The 19106-nt window shown below is 40.7% G+C and overlaps 1 protein-coding gene across 1 annotated transcript in view; it reads left to right on the top strand.

Annotated features, from left to right (window-relative positions):
- Adamts20 (ADAM metallopeptidase with thrombospondin type 1 motif 20) overlaps nt 1–19106 on the top strand; it is a 109819-nt gene that overhangs the window by 73278 nt on the left and 17435 nt on the right. The window contains exons 28-33 of the mRNA XM_070034805.1: nt 7711–7878; nt 12614–12787; nt 13693–13863; nt 16481–16681; nt 17848–17977; nt 18991–19085. Coding sequence (XP_069890906.1) covers nt 7711–7878; nt 12614–12787; nt 13693–13863; nt 16481–16681; nt 17848–17977; nt 18991–19085 — 939 coding nt within the window. The remainder of the gene's footprint in view (nt 1–7710; nt 7879–12613; nt 12788–13692; nt 13864–16480; nt 16682–17847; nt 17978–18990; nt 19086–19106) is intronic.

The following is a 19106-nucleotide window of genomic DNA, read 5'->3' as shown; positions in this document are numbered from 1 at the left end:
ACACACCAAGAACTCTCAGATGAGAAATAAATTAACTTCTCCCAATGCTTTGAAAAGGGAAAAGATGGAGTTAAGATGAAAGGAACATCCATCATTGCACAAATTAGTATCTATTTATCATGGGCAATGAGTCGTTAGGAGAGTAAGGTTCACACCTGTAATCCTAGTTACTCAGGAGGCTGAGATCAGAGGATCAAGGTTTAAATCCAACCTGAGCAGAAATGTCCATGAGACTCTTAACTCCAGCTAACCAGCCAAAAGCTGAAAGTGGAGCTATGGCTCAAGTGGTAGAGTGCTAGCCTTCAGTGGAAAAGCTAAGGGACAGCACCCAGGCCCTGAATTCAAGCCCCAAGTTCTATATTGATAGAATTTTAACAAATAACCACATAACACTTCAGCAAAATAAACTTAACTCTGAAATTTGTCCATTTTTCACTTTTTGTCATCTTTGTATTTTTCTAATACTGGGTGTTGTTAAATACTCCTAGATTGACTATAGTAGGCTTCATTCTTGTTCTTATAAACATTTTGTGCACTCAAACTGCCTCTGAAGTGCTTTCTAACATTTAGCTAATCTGACAATTTGGACCTTTTTTCTTAGAAATGATCATTTCATTTAACATAAGCCAAGTAACTCTTAAGTATCACTTCATACAATTGAATGTACAGACAAAAAACAAGATATTGAACGTTGTAAAAACTGTTTAAAATGTAAAGACATATGATTTTTTTCTTGGCCTTGTCAGAGTTTTCTAAATAAAATTGGATTAGTTTAATCCTCTAACACCAGAATTGGCAGACTTTAAACCATGGCCCAAGTTCATTGTTGCTTGTTTTGTAAATAAGGTTTTATTGGAACCCACTTGTACAAATAAAAGAGTATAGGAGCTGAGTACTTATGTTTCACACCTATAATCCTAGCTCCACAGGAGGCTGAGATCTGAGGATCCTAGTTTGAAGCCAGCGTAGGCAAGAAAGTCCATGAGATGGGCTGGGAAGATGGCTCAGTGGTAGAGCGCTTGCCTTGCATGCCTGAGGCCCTGGGTTCGATTCCTCAGCACCACATAAGCAAAATGAAAAAAGCCGGAAGTGGAGCTGTGACTCAAGTGGTAGAGCTCTAGCCTTGAGCTGAAGAGCTGAGGGACAACGCCCAGGCCCAGAGTTCAGGCCCCACAACCGGACCCCCCCCCCAAAAAAAAAAGAAAGTCCATGAGATTCTTTTTTGTTGGTCGTGGGGCTTGAACTCTGGGCCTGGGTGCTGTCCCTGAGCTCTTAAGCTTGAGGTGAGAGCTCTATCACTTGAGTCACAGCACCACTTGTGGTTTTCTGGTGGTTCACTGGAGATAAGAGTCTCAAGGACTTTCCTGCCCAGGCTGAGTTTAAATCCTGATCCTCAGATCTTAGCCTCCTGAGTAGCTAGGATTACAGGCGTGAGCCACCAATGCCTGGCCCATGAGACTCTTACTTCCAATGAGCCAACAATAATGCTAGAAGCAGAGCTGTGGATCCAATGGTAGAATGCTAGCCTTGAGCAACAAAGCTCTGGAACAGTGTCCAAGTCCTGCCCTCCCCAACCCCCCCCCCCCCACCCCAAACAAAAGAGCATAGGACTGGAAGTCAGCTTTGAATCTCAGCTTTCAGGAGCTGGGCAACCCCGGCCTAAGATGTTTAACCTTGCTGATTTTGTTTTCTTATTATAAGTGAGAAATAATTATAGTGTAAAGTAACAATGATAATATCTGTAATTAAGGATGGCTGTAATGTTAATAACGATAATGTACAAATTAATCAAAAACAGTGCTTGGGACAATACAATTTCGTATTACATTTCCGTTGCAAAAACAATCTGCAACTGTTGATTTCCATCTATCTCTTTATTTATGGATGATACTGGGGCTTTGAACTTAAGCCTTTGGAGACTCTCAAAATTTACTAGCAGAAGACAAGGCCGCAGGTGTGGCCTAGCAGTTAGCGGGAAGGCAGGGGGCTGGATTCAAAGCCCAGCGCAACTACAAAACAAAGCAAAATAAAAACCCCATCAATTATTGTTTTATAGTTCCTCTTTTATTATGACATTCAATATCCAAATGAAATCCTGAAGTCATTCCCAGACCTTCCTATTTCAGTTCCAGATCAGAAAAGAATCTGTTTTGAAATGATCACAGCCATGCTTACATAAGACCCTTTCTGATGGGCTGAGCACTGCCCAGGGAGCCCATTTCAATTGCATTATGAGAAACTTGTTTGCACATATGATGGTTCTTTTTGGGCTTTTTTTGGGGGGGAGGGGTCAGTCATAGGGCTTGAACTCTGGGCCTGGGCACTGTCCCTCAGCTCTTCAGCTCAAGGCGAGCGCTCTACCTCTTGAGCCACAGCACCACTTCTGGTTTTCTGGTGGTTTATTGGAGATAAGAGACTCATGGGCTTTCCTTCCCAGCTGACTTTGAACCACGATCCTCAGATCTTAGCCTCCTGAGTAGCTAGGATTACAGGAGTGAGCCACCAGCACTCGGCTTTGGGTTCTTTATTGAATGTAATGTTTTTACATTTGGTTATAACATTATAAATGTTTTGTGGAACATCCTTAGTTTAGTTATCTCTTTAAAAAAATCCTCTCCATCACCCAAATATTGTGTGTGTGTGTGTGTGTGTGTGTGTGTGTGTGTGTGTGTGTGTGTGTGTGTGCTTGTGCACTGGTCCTGTGCTTGAACTCAGGGCCTGAGAGCTGTCCCTAAGCTTTTGAGCATGAAGCTAGAAAGCCATAGCTCCACTTCTGGCTTTTTGGTAGTTGTCTGAGTTTCCCAGACTTTCCTGCCTGAGCCAGCTTTGAATCATTATCCTCAGATCTCACCTCCTAAGTAGCTAGGATTACAGGTGTGAGTCACCGGGTCCTGGCAACCCAGAAATTTGATATGAAATTGATAATATTTTACTAGTGTTACATATGAAAAAAGGTGAATAAACAACATAGTTTATAAAATCTATAGAGGGCAGAGTTTCTGCAAGACTGATAGAGCATCATGCATTGAGTCCAGGGTTAGTTATGAGTTAGAGCACATGCTAATTCTTTTAGTGTCATAGGCTTCATTTCCTTATTTGCTTTTGTTTAGCCATTTAAGTTTCCAGAATTAATCAACAACACTCCCACAAATTAAGTCCACTCATTTATTCCTGAGTGCCACCCCCCCATGTGTACAAACACATCAAACACCATTCTTATAATTATGTCCAACTTTTCATTAAAAACAGGAATATACTTGTTCCAGAGATTGTATTAGTGAAGTAATATTCTTAGAGTGTAAGTACTCGCTAACTTAAATAACTCTGGAGAGTTTCATAGTTGGGTGTTTGCAAATTGTACATTTGTCTCAAATGTCCTGAGGTTTTTGTCTTGAAGAGACATTCTTCTTCACTTAATGTATAAGAAGGGTCCATTTAGAGTACTTGTAATTTTATTTTATTCCATTACTTCTAAAGGGTTCCCTTGCATTCACGGGAAAAATATCCCAGCAATTAGAGGAGAGGAAGGGGACCAGGAGAGGGGGGAAAGAAAGGCAAAGAAGGGTAAGAGGGTAGAGGTACTGAGGATCAAAACACATCATATTCATGTCCAAAGAAGTCACAACGGAACCTATTATTCTGGAAGGTTAATATGCACCAAAAATGCATTGTTAAAATAAATATCTCAGCAAGAGTTTAGGATGATGGTAATAAAAGGATATAAAAGTGAGTAGTGGTGGTGGTGGTGGTGTGTGTGTGTGTGTGCATGTGTGTATCCATCTTGGGGCTTGAATTTGGGGCCTGAGCACTGTCCCTGAGCTTCTTTTGCTCAAGGCTAGTGCTCTATCACTTAGGCCACAGCTCCATTTCCGGCTTTTAGGTGATTAACTGGAGGTAAGAGTCTCACTGACTTTCCTGCCTGGGCTGGCTTCGAACCATTATATTTTCAGATTTCAGCCTGCTGAGTGGATAGGATTACAGGCCTGAGCCACCATTGTCTGCTTTCCATAGAGGTGATATTTGTTTTGTTTTTTGTTTTCTGGTCGGTCATGGGGCTTGAACTCTGGGCCTGGGCGCTGTCCCTGCACTCTTCAGCTCAAGGCGAGCACTCTACCGCTTGAGCTACAGTGCCACTTCCATAGAGGTGGTATTTAAGGGGGGGAAAGTTCTATGAATGTTAGAAATGAATGTGAGAGCATTAGTCAAAACTTAAGAGACTAAAAAGGGGCAAGGGCACAAAGCAGAGGAAGAAAGGAACATTTTGTGCTGCAGCAGGAATGGCTGGCCAGACCTGGAATGTTCTAGCAGATTGGCTGTCTCCTGGAATCTTTACAATGTGGAACGCGGTGTGGTTTGGGAGGACGGTAGCATTTCACTGGCTGTTTACTCTATCTCTACCTCATGCCAACGCAAACACAATTCTCCGGAAAGCATGCTCTCTTTTACTGGTAGAGAATTTCCCACGTGGAATTCATCAGAGGCAATAAAATAATGCTCTTACCCTTCTTTAGATCTTGCAGAAAAGAAACCTGTACTCATTTTTCTTCTGATCTCAAAGGAAAAAGGGCTCACTTGAAGAGCACATGTAAAACATACTCTATTTTCCCCTCTGTTCTTTGATTTTGAATTTTTTCCTATGTTAGGTAGAAGACATTAAGTTTATTAACATATATGTATAGATAAATGTATATATGTATATAGATACACTTTTTGTTCTTTAATTTTATATTTTTCTGTTATATAGAGGGCGTTAAGTTTATTAACATATATGTTTATGTATATGGTTTGTATATATTACTGTATATATGGCAATGTATATGGCATATGTGGTTATATATACACATACAATAGAACTTAGCAATTTAAATAGATTATTTGAGAGGGTAGTAAAAACAAATTGCTTAAAATAAAATTCAAATTAATTAATCAGCTCAATAATGATTGTATCTACCTTTTGTAGGCAATCTGAGTGATCTAACATGACTTTACCTTCAGGATATGGACAGGTAATAATGTGACAGAAGTAAGCAATGATGAAACTTCAGAGACGTGAAATATAGACATGCAATAACCAAGACATGGAATGGATGTTGGCTCTTTAAGTAATAGTTAAGACAGGTGCCAGTGGTTCATCGTGTAATCCTGGCTAGTCAAGAGGTTGTGAGCTGAAGACTGAGGCGCAAAGCCAGCCCGGAAAGGAATGCCCAAGAGACTCTTATTGCCAATTCACCACTAGGAAGCCAGACAAAGAGCTGTGGCTCAAGTGGTAGAACACTAGCCTTAAGCAAAAAAAGGCTAAAGAACAGTACCCAGGCCCCGAGTTCAGTCCAGATTCTGGTACAAACAAACAAAAGATCAAGAATACTATTTAGAAAGCACCAAGGAATGTAATAAGGTAAAAAAAAAAAAAACCCTAATGAGCCTGTTTGACTCTGTTGCTGAACACGAAAGAGAAATCAGTGTGTTTCAAAGTAAAACAATAGGAGGTTGGAAAATCAAATAAAATTTGGTGCATCGCAAAATCAAGGAACAGTATACGTTAATGATGATGATAGAGAGCGCTTGTCAGTTCTATTTTTTTATTTTTATTTTATTTATTTATTTTTTTTTGTCGGTCGTGGGGCTTGAACTCTGGGCCTGGGCGCTGTCCCTCAGCTCTTCAGCTCAAAGAGAGCGCTCTACCACTTGAGCTACAGTGCCACTTCCGGTTTTCTGGTGGTTTTATTGGAGATAGGAGTCTCACGGTCTCTCCTGCCCGGGCTGGCTTTGAACCGCAATCCTCAGATCTCAGCCTCCTGAGTAGCTAGGATTACAGGCGTGAGCCACCAGCGCCCGGCGCTTGTCAGTTCTAAAGCCAAACACATGCTTAAAATTATGCTTAATAAGTTTTTACTTATTAACTTACATGTTCATAAAAAGCATGATGTTTAGCACGTTTTTACATTTATAAAAATAAAAGCATGCTTATAAAATATAAAAATAGGTAAATGCCTATTAGAAAGGAAAAAGGGATAAGGGAGAATGATAAAGCTAGGGAGCGATTGCCTAGAATATGTTGTACATGCCATGGCAATGTAAAAGTGAAGTTCCCCCTTTGTATAGCTAATGTATGCTTACATTATACATGACATTATATGTGTGTGCATACAGACACCTGCATCCATGCCCGAATGTGTATACGTCATATACACATGCAGGCACATACATGATGTATGCGTATGCATGGAGTGGCTCATGCCTGTAATCCTAGCTAGTTGGGAGGCTGAGATTGCGAGAATCATGGTTTGAGGGAAGCCTGCCCAGACATGGAAGTTTATAAGATGCCTTCTTGACCAATAGCTGGGCACTGTGGCACACTCTGGACATCCCAGCTACTATCCCAGATCAGCCCAGGCAAAAAAAAAAACTTCACTCTCATCTCAACAGAAGAAGTTGGGGGGTGTTGGTATCTACCTGTATCTCAGTAAAATAAGAGGATCTAGGCAAAGGTACAGGCACAGGCAAAAGCATGAGAACCTATTTCCAAATAAGCAGTACCAAAAAAAGGTTTGGTTCAGTGGTAGAGCATCCTGAGTTCAAGCCAAAGTAAATAATAATAATAATAATAATACAAATAATAGAAAAGTAAAAATACAACACAAAAGTATAAAAGCTAAAATGCATTGATAAAATCAGATCTGTTTAAATTATATTTAATAATAATCTAGATTTTTCTACTAGGTTAAAATAAGGTAGAAGAGAAAGAAGCAAGATGACCTAGAGCTATCATTAGGACTCACTAGAGATTTTCTTAGAACTAAAGTGCCACCGGAGAACAGCTAATACCTGGTATTTATGAGTCTTGGTAACCGAGCCCTGAGATAATTGCCTCTAGAACTGAGTGGTTTCCCAGATAAAGTGACAAGGTAACTCATCCCCAAACTATATACTTTTGGAAGATTAAAATATTTTCAGCATCTAGTTAGTAGTCTATTTTGGAAAGTATAAAAGTCTGTGAACTCACAATACACATAAAATGTACATAACATCTTGTATAATGGTCTCCAAACACAATCTCTTATGTCTAAGTTACACTACAGGACAGTAGTTTTACTCAGAAGAACAAGAATTGCACCATACCCCATACCTATAATCCCAGCACTAGGCCTTGAGGCAGGAGGAAAGTGATTCAAGGGTAGCATGAGCTACATATTGAAACTGTCTCAAAAACAAAATAGACAAACAAAAAATAGAACTTGTTGAGATGTATGTGTTTTTTGATTAACTTTTCCCTGTGATTTATGTTGGGATTGCTAACATGGCTAACACTCTAATTTGGAGTAGCAGAGAATTAGTAGTAGTAGAATTACTATTTTAGTGCCAGTCCTGGGGCTTGAACTCAGGGCCTGGGCATTGTCCTTAAGCTTCTTTTGCTCAAGGCTAGCACTCTGCCCCATGAGCCCCACCTCCACTTCTGGCTTTTTGGTAGTTTACTGGAGATAAGGGTCTAACAGACTTTTCTGTCCAGGCTGGCTTTGAACCATGATGCTCAGATCTCAGCCTCCTGAGTAGCTAGGATTACAGGTATAAGCCACTGGTATCTGGCCCAGAGAATCTAACTAAAAATATCAAGACCATGATGCTTTGTGTCATTTTATATCTGCTGAAGATATACTTGAAATAAGTGAAAGTAACAAAGGAATGCATTCATTGTTTGTTTGGGTTTTTTAGTGCTCAGCTTCTTGTGGTAAAGGTATAAAACTCCGTGAAGTATTTTGTACAGACCCATTCCAAGGAAAACTAGAAGACAGATACTGCAGCCATCTCCAGAAACCTCGAACTCACAAAGCTTGCCGTGCTGTCAGATGTCCTTCATGGAAAGCCAACAGGTGGAAGGAGGTATGTGCTATGCTTTATAATCATGTATGTTTCTATTTAAAAAGAAAATCCTAGCCAGGTGGTGCTGGTGGCTCATGCCTGTAATCCTAGCTACTCAGGAGGCTGAAATCTGAAGATTGCAGTTCGAAAGCAGCCTGGACAGAAAAGTCCTTGAGACTCTTCTTGCTAATAAACTAATCAGAAAAAGCTGCAAGTGGTGGAGCTGTGGCTTAAGTGGTAGAAAGCCCTAACCTTGAGCAAAGAAACGTAAGGACAGTGCCCAGGTCCTGAGGTCAAGTCTCAGTACTGGCAATAATAAAATAAAATAATAGAAGAAATTAACAGAAAAAAATGAAAGAAAATAAAACCTAATCAATACTCACTTCAGCATTTTTTTTAAGGCCACAGCGATTTTCTCTTCAAGACAATGGAGATCTAGTTTTGGAAGCACTTCGTTTCGTGCATACATAAATAATGCCTCGTTAGAATATTGTGACTGAGAGTCCCCATTCCTTACTTTATTATACAGGTCGTCATATTCTGGTTTGACTTTATGCAAATGACTGCTTGACTTTCTTGGGCCAAGGATTTGCTGGAATGATGGCAGAGTATATTTCCCCAAGTGGGTGAAATGCCATAATGCCACACATATACCCAGTGCACAATGGCTGACGCCCAAGTTTGACACCAGGCAATAGCGTTACTAGAGTGGAAGGGACAGATGGAGATATTGTGCCTGTGGGCCACCCACATTCCTATAGATCCCAAGGGTTGCTTAGCTGTTGTGTCTTTTTTTTTTTTTTTGTGAAAATACTGTACAGAGGGGTTACAATTACATGGGCAAGATAATGAGTACATTTCTTATCAAGCATTGTAGCCTCCTCCTTTGTTTCCCCTTCCCATCCCTTCCCATACCATCTCCCCCCCCACCTCCCCATTCAACCCTCCTCCCCCCCCCACCAAAGTTGTAAAGTTCGTTTTCGACATAACGTCTTGTACGTCTCATTGTTGCAATGGGTCCACCTGTATCCCTATTTAAATGATTTGTTTTTTCCCTTCCCCTCCACAAATTATAACAACATCAAATACAGTGAAAGCAGGGGTTATACCGTGGGGGAGGGACATACAAAGCAACAAAGAAATAATCTTATAAGTGTGTTAGAAACAATCGCATGAAAGAAAAAACAAACATTTGAATACATATCTTAGGGTTCATTTTCCTAACATCAACTTATCTGACCTTTTCTGCTTGACTCAGACTTATACTAGTAGCTGTTGTGTCTTGCTGATGCTTTGTCACTGATACTTATGAAGGACACATTCTGGCTCTAGACCTTCATCCTCAGAATAATGGTTCTATCATGTGTGCCAACAAGTTGACTTGGCCAGCAAGTTAAACCAAATATGAAAATTATATGAGACCCACGAAAGGAATGTATTCTTTCAAAGGTTTCAAAAGTACAGATCTAAACATTCAAAGACTCTACAAGAGGTCTTTAGACAGATCTTCTTTTCTTCTCTTGCAACTGCGTTTTCCCTGTCACAGAAATTAGCTCCATTAACTCAGTTTACTCTATTTACCCATGGTCCCCCAAGTCTCTGACAGAACTCTCTGATTTTGATTCAGTCTTAAAAAAAAATGCCCACAGGAAGCGAACTACTGCAGGCTATGGCTGTATTACATGTAATCATGCATTCAGCAGAAGTCTAATTTTAGACAGGCACCAATCACCATGTTCTGCTTTCTTCTTCCAATTATATACATGTTAATGTTTTAATAGAATGATTCAGTACAGAATAATTTCATTTTAGTGCAATTTTATGTGATGTTGTAAATGGAAAGACTCATTTGGTGTATTTTTTAACATAGAGGTGTGCAGATGAGGATGTGTGTGTGTGTGTGTGTGTGTGTGTGTGTGTGTGTGTGTGTGAACTCAGGGTCTAGGTACTGTCTCTGAGGTTTTGTGTTCGAGGCTAGCACTTGATCCTTTGAGCCACAGCTTCGCATCTGGCTTTTTAGTGGTTCATTGGAGATAAGAGTCTCAAGAACTTTCCTTTCCTGGACTGGCTTTGAACAGTGATCTTTATATCTCTGCCTCCTATGTAGCTGAATTATAGACATGAGCTACTGGTGTCCAGCTCAGATGAGTTTTAAAGGAGCACTTTACCCCCATTGGGTATTTGATAACTCTTTTTAAATACAAATCTTTAATAATACGTTTTACAGTGACTAGCTGCTAAGCTGAGCAGACATTGCTATATAAATCTATTTGTCTTCTGGGTCCAGATATATATCTTTAGAAGCAAATTAAATACTTAAATCATTTAAAAAGAAAAATAAATGAACCCCTACATACATTTCCTACGAGCAAGAGGAGGATGTTTGTCTCATTTATGCTTTTGGTATTCCAGCTGGTATTTCAGCAACAGTTGTAAATTCAAGGCTAGCACATGTCTCAGGCTCCATCTGTTAAGTTAACTGTTAATCAAGTAGAAAATTGTTATGCAAAGGGAAATGAATCCTCCTGCCTAGTAATTTGGAAAGAGGTCAAAAGAGTCCTCCTTAACCCTATTCCATCCAGAGCTAAACCAGAAGGAATTAGCTTTTATTCCCTTATTTATGCTCATGATTTTTCTCTCAATTTTTAAGATCAAATCAAAGGTGATACAAGCTTCAGAACCTCACAAATATATGACCCAATGCCTCCATCGAAATTCCCTAGACTTGGAAAAAAAATCAAAATCACAGGCTGAATGTTTCTTTCTTTCTTATTTTTTAAGTAATTATCCAAAGGGGTTTCAATTTAACGTCAGTTTATGAGTACAAAGTGTTTGGATCAATGCTACCCTTTCCATTTGTATTTGCTTTCACATTCTTTGTTGCCACATACATCAATTGCTATTACTACACTCTGAAACATTTCTGTCATGCATGGTGGCCCAAGCCTATAATCATATTTGGGAGGTGGAGATCTTTGGGAGTTGGGGGAGATCATGGGCCCAGCAAACACAATTTTGAAATATTCCACAGCTGGGCATGGTGGCATTTGCCTGTCATCCACAGTGACACAGAAAAGCACAGTTAGGAAGGTCAAAGTCCACACCAAGTCTGCCCAACCCAGACATCAAAAGCAAGACTCTTGCCTTAAAAACAACCAACACAAGAGTCTGATGACATGGCTCAAGTGGAAAGGAAAGAACTCTCACAAACACCCAAATGTATACAATACATCATACATACGTATGTGTGTATATATGTATGTATTTGCTGCCATTTGTGAGTCTTGAACACAGGGCTTTGAACCCAGGGTGATATCCCTGGCTTTTTAGCTCATGGCTGGTACTCTGCCTCTTGAGCCATAGCTATACATCCAGTTTATTTGGTGATTAATTGGAGATAAGAGTCTCTTGAATGTTCCTACCCAGGATAGCTTCAAGCCACCATCCTCAGATCTCAGCCTCCTGAATACTTAACATTACAGGTGTGAGCTACCAGTGCCTGGCCACATTTTAATATTTTTCAGGCCCCAAATCCCCCAACCAAGACCCCCAAATCTCTTGATCTTCATTCCCAGGTAAGGTGTTCTCTTGTATTAGGCAGGCTAGGCCTCAGGGACAGAAGAGAAAGCTTTTCTACCTAGGGCTGGACAACTTATGTTTCTCAATTATTTGTAGCTAGTAAAGTTTTGAATTTGTATTCTGATGTTCTTTATTATCTTTCTTGGTATTGAAGATGGCTTTTCAGTTATTCACTTAACTAATATTCCAATTTGGGATATGTGTCAATGAACTTTCCAAGGCAGAAATAATTAAATTTCAGTAAGAGAAGTGGACAAAAAAATGCCGGGGAGGGGGTGGAGGAGGTAGACAGGGAATTCACTTCCTGACTTCATCTAACAGACTTATTTCTTACAACTAACTGTACAATTATTGCATTCATTATGCAAATGACAAAAGAAGTATCTTTTGTAAATGAGTGGTCTGGAAATGTTGGGGAGCAGGGATTTGAACCCAGGTCTGTTTGAACCAACAGTGCTTGCTGTCATAATGATCTCATTGTGATCATTGCACATCTCAATATTTCTTTGGCAACATGCTGTCCTGACCTGAGACACATGGCATCAACCCTTGCAGGTTGCTGTTACAGAACCAATGGAATTTTTAAGCCAGCAGCTTAGAAATGCCTATTATCCTAGCTACTCAGGAAGCTGAGGTCTGAAGATCAAGGCTCAAAGCCAGCGGAGGCAGGAAAGTTCAGGAGACTCTTATGAACAATTAACCACCCCCAAACTGGAAGTGGAGCTGTGGCTCAAAGTGGTAGAGCACTAGCCTTGAGCAAAAGAGCTCAGGCACAGTGCCCAGGCTCTGAGTTCAAGCCTCCATGATTTTTACCCCAAATATATATTTCGAAGTTCCTTGTAGCTGGTGCTGGTGGCTCACAGCTGTAATCCTACTGACTCAGAGGCTGAGATCTGAGGATTAGAATTTGAAGCAAGTCTGGGCAGAAAAGCTCAGTTAACTTGCAAGAAAACATTAGTGGTGGTATGGCTCAGGTGGTAGAGTGCCAGCCTTGAGCAAAAAAACTCAAGTGAGAGCACATGATTGTGAATTCAAACCCTAGTAGTGGCCCAGAAATGAGTATCTAAAGGCTCTGCCTCGATTGTGTGTGTGTGTGTGTGTGTGTGTGTGTGTGTGTGTGTGTGTGTGTGATTTGACATTTGTCAGCAGTGTCCGGCTCCTCTGGGCTTCTTTGCAGTGCTCTGTGACCTGTGGGCCTGGAGTTCAACGCAGAGACGTGTACTGCAGGCTGAGGGGCATGGGTCGTGTGTCGGAGGAAGCCTGCAATGGCTCTACAAGGCCTCCCTTCCAGAGGCAGTGTTGGCGTGAGGATTGCCAATGGTACCGGTGGGTGGCTGGAGCCTGGCTCCACGTGAGTACTGACTGACAGACCTTCAAACACACTGCATAGAAGAAGGGGGTTACTTCCTAGCTACTCAGGAGTCTGAGATCTGAGGATCTTGGAATCCAGCCTGGCAGGAAAATCATGAGACTCTTATCTACAATTAATGGGCAAAAAAGCTGGAAGTAGAACCCTGGCTCAAGTGGTAGAGTGCTAGCCTTGAGCAATATAATAATAATAATTATTATTATTATCACAACAACAAACCCAGGGACTGAGCCTAGGCCCTAACTTCAAGCCCCAGAACCAACACATTAAAAAAACAAAAGGTACTGTTTGTCAGGCACTGGTGGCTCACCCCTGTAATCTTAGCTGCTCAGGAGGCTCAACTATGAGGACTGAGGTTCAAAGTCAATCCAGAGAGAAAAATCCTAGAGATTCTTACATCCAATTAACCAGAATAAAAGCCAGAAACAGTAGAGCTGTGGCTCAAGGGGTAGAGTGCAGCCTTGTGCTGAGTTAGTGAGGCCTTGAGTTCTAGCCATAGTACTGATGGAGAGAGGGGGGAGGAGGGGAAAAGGGAGGGGGGAGGAGGGGAAGAGGGAGAGGGAAGGGGGAGAAGGAAGGAGAAGGAGAGGGAGGGAAAGAAAGAGGAAGAGAGGAAGGAAGGAAGGAAGGAAGGAAGGAAGGAAGGAAGGAAGGAAGGAAGGAAAGAAGGAAAGAAGGAAAGAAGGAAGGAAGGAAGGAAAGAAGGAAGGAAAGGAAGGAAGGAAGGAAGGAAGGGAGGGAAGGAGGGAGGGAGGGAGGGAGGAAGGGAGGGAGGAGGGAGGGAGGGAGAGAGGAAAGGAAGCAAGCAAGCAAGGAAGGAAGGAAGGAAGGAAGGAAGGAAGGAAGGAAGGAAGGAAGGATTGCTCATATTTTCATTGTGTTCCCAGTGTTCATCATCGTGTAAGAAAAAAGAGACATACAGGCAAGTCAAGTGTGTGGATGCTAAAAACACCCAAGTGGATGAAAATCTCTGCCACGGGCTCACCAGACCCCCTTCAGCCAAAAAGTGCAGGAACCCACTCTGCAAGTATGTGGTGGTGACAGCAGACTCATCACAGGTAAGGGCCAAAATATGTGTCCAGGGTCCAGTCAACAACCGGGAACAATTTGGCTACCAAGCCCTATATAGTTGCTCAGTGTTTGAAAGCAGAGACTTATATAGTTTTAGATTATGTATTTAGGGCTTTGCTATATTGTGAATTGATTTTGCATGGGATTTGAGTCAGCATCCAACTTCAATCTGTTGCATATGGCTAATCTAGTCCCCTCACATCCTTTGTGGGGAAGGTGATCTGCTGAGTCTTGCTGAAAATCAAGTGCAGTGATTTACTTCTAAACGCTCAGCTCAGTTCCTTTGGTCTGTATGCCTAGCCACACATAATAACCACATTCTCTGGTTTTTGTTATTTAACCTTGTGAGATCAGGGAGGTTTTATTTATGTATTTTTATTTCTTTCTCTAGATCATATGTCTATTGAGTCCCTTACATTTCCATACAAATTTTAAGGCAATCTTGCCAAATTACAATTTTATTAAGATTTTATGAGAGATTGCAATAAGTCTTGGTCAAATTGAGAAATATTTCTATTTTAATAATATGGTCTTCCATTCCATGAACATAGGGTGTTTTACACTTTATTGAATTCTCATTGAATTTCTTTCAAAGATGTTTTCTTATTTTCTGTGTAGAAAGTTCACATTTTCTTTTTGTTGGGTTCATTCCAAAATGTCTTATTATTACTTTTTTTTCTCCCCTCTCCAATCCTGGGGCTTGAACTCTGGGCCTGGTCACTGTCCTTGAGCTTTTATACTCAAGATTAGTACTCTACAATTGGAGCCACAGCTCTACTTCTGGCTTTTGGTTGTTAATTGGAGATAAGAGTTTCAGGGATTTTCCTGCCCAGGCTGGCTTTCCACTGTGAACTTCAGATCTCAGGCTCCTGAGTGGCTAGGACTACAGGCATGAGCCACCAGTGCCTATTTCTTTTAAGCTTCTTTTCATGGAACTGATTTCTTATTTTCATTATCTGTTTATCTATTGCTACTGTAGAGAAAGAGATTTGATTCTTGTATATTGGATATGTTTATCAGATGTGTGTGTGTTGTGTGTAATTATTGCATATAACTATTCTTTTTATAAATACGTTTTTTATTGTGAAAGTACTGTACAGAGGGGTTGCATATAACTATTCTGTGTATAGCATCATTTCATCGTCAAATAGAGATTTACTCATAGAACTTAAATTAATGGCCCTGCTGCTGGAGTCTTTGATTCATGTCTAGAGTACTAAAACATTGATCTGAAGAATCCTGCCAGTTTCTTAGTTGCTTTTATGAGGGAGAGAATTTTTAGATTTCCTAATTCTGCCATTTTTCACCCTTTATACTCCTCAGAATATGTTCTGATTAAGGACTTCTTTTTGTTATGTTATATTTTCTGTTCCATCGCATGTTGACTATTTTACTTTATTAATCACTACTTATTCTTATTTATCATTCATTATTTATTATTTGTTTGTTAGACACTGTAAATTTTGTCTTTTGGTTCCTGGATCTAATATATATATATATATTATATATATAATTATATATTATATATATGTGTGTATATATTGGGCTTTATTGTGGGAAGTAATTATTTTCTCTGGAAGCTTTTGGGTTCTCTTTGGCTTTGTTAGGCAGCCAAGCTCAGTGGCTCAAGGTTGTAATCCTAGCTACTTGGGAAAAGGAGATTGGGGAAGAATAGATCTTAACTAATGAGCATGTATTATATTATCTGTCATCTGAAGCTACAGAAGAATCCCAGTGGCTGGGTACAGTGGTGTAGGCCTGTCATCTCAGGGATAGGAGGATTATAGTCCAGGCTGGTCTGAGTATAAAGAAAGACCCTATTTCTATCATATCCAACACAAAAGGGACATGTGTAGTGGCTCACATGATTCAGTGCCTGCTTACCAAGTGTGAGACCCTGAGTTTATTTTTTTATATTTATTTATTTTTACTATCTTTAAGTAGTTGTACAAAGGGGTTTCAAATCCACAAGTCAGCTTGAGTACAAGGCATCTTGATCAGTGTCACCCTTCCCATCATTTTCCTTTGCATCTCCCAACCCCACCCATTCCCTCACTTTTCCTAGTTCTATTTTCACATATAGACATTCAATATTATGTCTTCTTCTTTTGAATTGCCCAGACCTGGGCTTGAATTTATGGCTTGGGCACTGTCCCTGAGCTTCTTTTGCTCAAGGCTAGCACTCTACCCTTGAACCACAATGCCATTTCCTGTTTGTGTGTGTGTGTGTGTGTGTGTGTGTGTTTTGGTAGTTTATTGGAGATAAGAGTCTCACACAGACTTTCCTAGCCTGGCTAGCTTTGAACCATGATTGTCAGGTCTCAGCCTCCTGAGTAGCTAGGATTACAGGCATGAACCACTGGTGCCCAACCTATTATAACTTCTTAAACCCTACTAATGCCCATCCCCTGCCCCCCCCCAAAAAAAAGTTAGGCAAAAGAATCCATTACCTAATCTCTGATGAATTATCTCCCTCCATGGTGACAAATACTTCTTGAGCATTCTACCCATTGCTCTGTGTGTAAAGCTATTTCTAGTCTGGTTGGAGGCACTCACTAAGTATCAGGACATCTTCCTGTCTCCTCGTAATTATGCATTTCTCAGTGTACAGGAAACTGTGGACTTAGCTATCCACAAAGGATTACTTACTGTATTGGGATCCAGTCTACTAAGAGACACAAGCCACATCAGCTTTGGCCTGTTCAATACCGAGAATGCCCCGTGCTACCTTCCCCTCATCTTCACAAATGTGACACTAGAAATTGTCTGCGTGTGGCCACGTGGAAAGTTGGGAAATGGAGCCAGGTCAGTGTATAAAACTATAATTTAAAGCCTTTTGCCTAAGATGTTATTAAGGGTGGGATGCTGGAAATCTGTACATCTAAAAAGATCCACAGAGCTGTCTCATTACTTGTTGAAAAAACCCACTTCATTGGTCATTTTTTATACATATTTTATTTCTTTTTTGTTCATTGGTCATTTGTGTACATATTTGATTTCTCTTTTATGCTTGCCATAGGTGACTTATTAGGAGTGACTTTAACAATAATTTATCTCTCTTCTTTAGAGAGCCCTGAACAGTAGTTTGCACTTTGAATCTATGCTTAAGGAACGCTTATTAGCAATGTCAGTGTCATGCATCTGTCAGGCACCTAGCTCCTTGGAGTGTTGAAATCAGGACAGTGGTTCCAGGCTACTCCAAGGTGAGGGCAGGAGGAATTCACTGGATCCCATCTTGATAGAAAGAGTCTGGTATAGTAGCATGCACTTGTAATTTCAGCTATAGCAGGAACATAAATAGGGAGATCGCAATTCTGGCCAGCCTGGGCCAAAAGTGAGATCCCCACCTCAAATACAGCCAGAGCAAAAAGGTCTCAAGCAGTAGTAATACAAGCAAAAGAACCTGCATTCAATCTTTAGTACTCTGTACCCAGAAGACATAAATAAATCAAAGACAGAAGTAAGAACACTGTATTCCCTATTTCATTGACAGAAAGCACTTAAATAGTTCTTTACATGCTTAGCCTCAGGACACAATGAGAAAACAGCTGTCAGTAGTTTCAAGAGCCTCCATTAACATTAAGTATGTACAGGCTGCTGCTGATATGGCTACACACAATAATACAAAGAAACCATGGACAGGAATAATAGCCCTAAGTGTGTACCTAAGCATTGTTTTCTGCCTATAGCTGTCCACATGCTAGCGGATTTTGGCATCTCTGGTAGTTCTAGACCTTCATCTTGTTCCGCAAGGGACCTCATCTGAGAGGCACGGATTTACCGACCTTTTAAATTGTTATATATCTTTTTTTTTTAATTGTGAAAATACCATACAGAGGGGTTACAATTACATGGGCAAGGCAAGGTAATGAGTACATTTCTTATCAAGCATTGTAGCCTCCTCCTTTGTTTCCCCTTCCCATCTCCTCCCCTCCCACCCCCTCTAACCTTCATGTTTCCTGTCTTCACAGTGCTCAATGACATGTGGGACTGGGGTAATGGAAAGGAGAGTAGAATGCAGGCTTGAAAATGGTTGGCCCACAGACTTATGCCTGAAGCATTTAAAACCAGACTCGCAAAAGAAATGCTATGCTCATGACTGTAAGTAATTGATTTCAAGCTCTCGTGGATTTTAGGTGGCCCTTAAGAAATTCTAGTTAAAATGTGAAAGTAGCTAGGCACAGTGGCGGAAACCTGAAATCCTAGCAACGTGGGAGGTAAAGATTTAGAGGATGGGGGCTGGGAAGGTGGCTTAGTGGTAGAATGCTTGCCTGCCATGCATGAAGCCCTAGGTTCGATTCTTCAGTACCACATACACAGAAAAAGCTGGAAGTAGCGCTATGGCTCAAGTGGTAGAGCTCTAGCCTTAAGCACACAGAGGCTCAAGGACAGTTGCTCAAAGACAGTGCCCAGGCCTTGAGTTCAAGCTCCAGGACCAGCAAAAAAAAAAAAAAAAAAAAAAAAAAGGAAAAGGAAAAAAAAAGATTTAGAGGATGGAGGTTTGAGGGTAGCCTGGGTGTAAAACCCTATTTCCACACAGGGTAGCACACACTATGATCCAAACTGTGTGGGAAAAGCACAAATAGGAGGATTGAGGTCCAGGACATAAAGTGAGATCCTATCTGAAAAATAACCATCATAGTAGATGGTAGAGTTGCTCAAGTGGTAGAGTACTTACTTAGCAAGCACCCAGGCCCTGAGCTCAAATTACAGTACTTCAAAAAGTGATGTAAACATTGCTGAGTTCTGTTTGGCTCATGCCTATAATCCTAGTTACTTCAGAGGCTGAGATTTGAAAATTGAGGTTCAAATACAGCCTAGGCAGAAATGCCCAGAAGACTCATCTTCAATTAACTAGCACAAAGCCAGAAGTGGAGGCGTGGCTCAAGTGGTAGAGCACCAGCCTTGAGTAGGAAAAACCAAGCAAGTACACAAGACCCTGAGATCAAGCCTCAGTACCAGCATGAGAAAAAAAAACACATGAAAATAAATGTATATGTATATTCCACAGAATGGATTGTCAGATGTTCACAGTGTAGCAGAATTCCCATGATCAAGTGCATGCTGTTTGTCATTGGTTTCATGTAATGATGTGTTGTGATTTGTCTTTGAAGGCAAATCATTGAGTACCTGCAAAGAAATCCAAGTTACACACAACACTACCAAGGATGGTGACTATTATCTAAACATAAAGGGAAGAATAATAAAGGTAGGAAGAAAACAATTCCTG

The sequence above is a fragment of the Dipodomys merriami genome, unplaced genomic scaffold (genome assembly GCF_024711535.1).
Source record: "Dipodomys merriami isolate MVZ:Mamm:240054 unplaced genomic scaffold, mDipMer1.0.p SCAF_10, whole genome shotgun sequence".
NCBI classification, from domain to species: Eukaryota; Metazoa; Chordata; class Mammalia; order Rodentia; family Heteromyidae; genus Dipodomys; species Dipodomys merriami.
The sequence above is the reverse complement of the archived record's forward strand: the minus strand, read 5'-3'. Positions and strand labels throughout refer to the sequence as shown.